Source organism: Ranitomeya imitator, chromosome 1 (genome assembly GCF_032444005.1).
Source record: "Ranitomeya imitator isolate aRanImi1 chromosome 1, aRanImi1.pri, whole genome shotgun sequence".
NCBI lineage: Eukaryota > Metazoa > Chordata > Amphibia > Anura > Dendrobatidae > Ranitomeya > Ranitomeya imitator.
Genome location: NC_091282.1, coordinates 605,509,537 through 605,512,301, shown reverse-complemented (window position 1 = coordinate 605,512,301; position 2,765 = coordinate 605,509,537). Strand labels below are relative to the sequence as shown.

General features: G+C 45.6%; 1 protein-coding gene across 1 annotated transcript; it reads left to right on the top strand.

The window, feature by feature from the left end:
• The first annotated feature begins 1,189 nt into the window (after positions 1 to 1,189).
• LOC138678314 (uncharacterized) lies at positions 1,190 to 2,214 on the top strand. The gene is made up of 2 exons (XM_069767713.1): positions 1,190 to 1,305; positions 1,422 to 2,214. Exons 1-2 carry the CDS (start codon positions 1,190 to 1,192, stop codon positions 2,212 to 2,214), a joined length of 909 nt encoding a protein of 302 aa, XP_069623814.1.
• Positions 2,215 to 2,765: the final 551 nt, after the last annotated feature.

Below are 2,765 nucleotides of genomic sequence, written 5' to 3'. Positions count from 1 at the left end.
ATACCTGTCAGTGGTCATCTGTAGGTCAGCCGGCCTAGTCCATATCCGTGGTCCCCGTATTCCTACAGTGCCTACCTGCATATACTGTGCCTTCCTTTGTGCTGTTCCTGCTAACTGTCCATAGGGGATCAGCTGCAATTTACCCAAGGTCAGTCCTGGAGTACCACCTGGTCACACCTTTGTCTCTCCTCAGATTTCAGTATTGTCAGCCACCATGTATCCAAAGTCGAATTTGGTGAGGCACCTAGTTTCACCCATCCAGGCTTTCCTTGGGCTTCGGCTCAGTGGTTCAGCCACCCAGCCCGTTACACATTCCTCAATCTCTACATCTCTTCTAACTCTACTTTCCCTCTATTGCTACACCCCCTTTAACTTTACTCTACACCCCTCTAACTTTACACTCCCTCTAACTCTAGTCTACACCTCTCTAAGGATACACTACACCCCTTGTAACTCTTCATACCTTTTTACTGTACAACCCTCTAACTCTGCATCCCCTATAACTCCCCCTATAAGTCTACTCTAAACCCCCTCTAACACTGCACCCTGTTTAACTCTATACCTTTCTAACTCTTCACCCCTCTAACCCTGCACACCCCCTAACTCTGTAACCCTTTAACTCTACACCCCTCTAACTACACCGCTCTAACTGTAAAGTTCATGTAACTCTATGCCCTCTCTACAGCGTATCTTCCGCAACCTGAAACGCATGATAAACCGCATGCAAATGCAGCGGTTTTTAGATGCATCAGCTTACGCATGCAGTCAAAAAAATGCAGCGTTTGCATGCTTTTTCATGCGTTTTGCATGCGTTTGCGTTTTTTGTGCACATGGTGGAAAATTTTACAGGAGAAAAATCTAGATAAACAGACACCGCCAAAGGGACAACAGTGGGCGTGTGTTATGGGATATCTTTATACAGACCCTTGGACAGCTGAAATCTTCAGATTTTGCTGCTGTATCCTGTGTCACGATGGATCTTCGCATGGAGAGCTTTTATTTCAACCTGGATTTAAGTATAACATCTTGCTCATGCATTTGCTTGAGAGCAACAAAGAAATAGAGAAAGACAGAGAAGAACACGGCATTGTCATTATTGGACACACCCCATTATTGAAGTCGTGGAGCCTACCACATCCTATACAGCGAGCTCAATTCCAACCTGGAGAAATTTCCGGAATATACCAGGATGTCTCAAGAAACGTTTCGGGATTTGCTTAGTTGTGTCCAAGGAGCAATCCGGAGACAGGACACCCAGCTCCGTAGAGCGATTCCAGCAGAGGAACGTCTCCTGGTCACATTAAGGTACGTAATAATGCTAAACAAACGCCTGTCATAATTATTATTGTTCTGACTTGTATACATTTTTTTCTCCTTTATCTATTTAGCTTCTTCATTTTTTTTCTTTCTCTGCATGGCAGATTCCTTGCTACCGGAGAAACCCTATCATCGCTCCATTTTCAGTACCGGCTAGGAATTTCCACCCTGTCTGGAATTGTTGCGGATACCTGCCGAGCTTTGCAGAACGTTCTCCGGGATGAATTTATCCCCCTACCCACCTCGGAAATGTGGCTGGAAATTGCTGACAAATTCTGGCGAGTGTGTAATTTCCCCAAAGGTTTGGGAGCAGTGGATAGAAAGCACATACGGATTACCAAACCCACCAGATCTGGATTGAAGTACTTTAACTACGTGAAATATAGCAGATGCGGACTGTCGCTTTATCACCAGGACATTGGAACTTTTGGCCGTGGCAATGACTCCCAGGCTTTTAAGAACTCGGATATGGGCCAACGTTTGCATGGAAAAAAAATTAATTTCCTCCTGCCACGACCTCTCCCCAACACTCAAGGCCCACCACTGCCATTTGTTATAGTTGGGGATGAGGCCTTTCAGATTTGTGAAAACCTACTGAAGCCATATTCCAGTCGGGACTTGAATCACACTAACAGGAATTTTAACTACAGACTGACCAGGGCCCGAAGAACTGTTGAGTGTGCCTTTAGCATTCTTGTCTCAAAATGGCGCATTCTTGGGACAGCTATTAATCTAAAAACGGAGACAGTCGATGAGGTTATCAAAGCCTGTGTGGTTCTCCACAATTACATAATCGCTAAGGAGCGACTCATCATCGAACTGGATGAACCGGTTGCAACCCATTGCCAGATTACCAGCATCACCCTCTGCGGTCAACAGTTGAAGTTGCCCACATGAGGGACCAATTTGCTGCCTACTTGGTTTCTGACACCGGACGTGTGGCATGGCAAGATGATGTGCAAAATGTTCTGTTGGGTTTGGGTCTGTACTAGTGATGAGCGAATATACTCGGTACCTGAAATTTCCCGAGCACGCTCGGGTGTCCTCCGAGTATTTGTAAGTACTCGGAGATTTAGTTTTCAGCGCCACAGCTGAATGATTTACATCTGTTAGCCAGCTTGATTACATGTGGGGATTCCCTAGCAACCAGGGAACCCCCACATGTACTTATGCTGGCTAACAGATGTAAATCATTCAGCTGTGGCGATGAAAACTAAATCTCCGAGTACTTACAAATACTCGGAGGACTGTTGTGAATTCTGCTCTTGGGCTCCCTCCGGTGGTTATGAGTGGTAGTGCTGCTGTCTTTGGATCACAGCATTTATCAGGTGTGTCCACTTATTGCAATTTGGGCTGGGCTATATAGTCTTGCTTGATCCTTTAGTCAGTGCCAGTTGTCCATTGTTTTTGGAGGATTCACATCCATACCTGGTCTCTCCTGTTTTGCT

Bases quoted from the DNA above. Each gene is read 5' to 3' on its own strand.
- LOC138678314 (XM_069767713.1), top strand. From the start codon at position 1,190: ATGTCTCAAGAAACGTTTCGGGATTTGCTTAGTTGTGTCCAAGGAGCA. The intron at 1,306-1,421 runs GTACGTAATAAT...TCTGCATGGCAG, and splicing joins CGTCTCCTGGTCACATTAAG to ATTCCTTGCTACCGGAGAAA.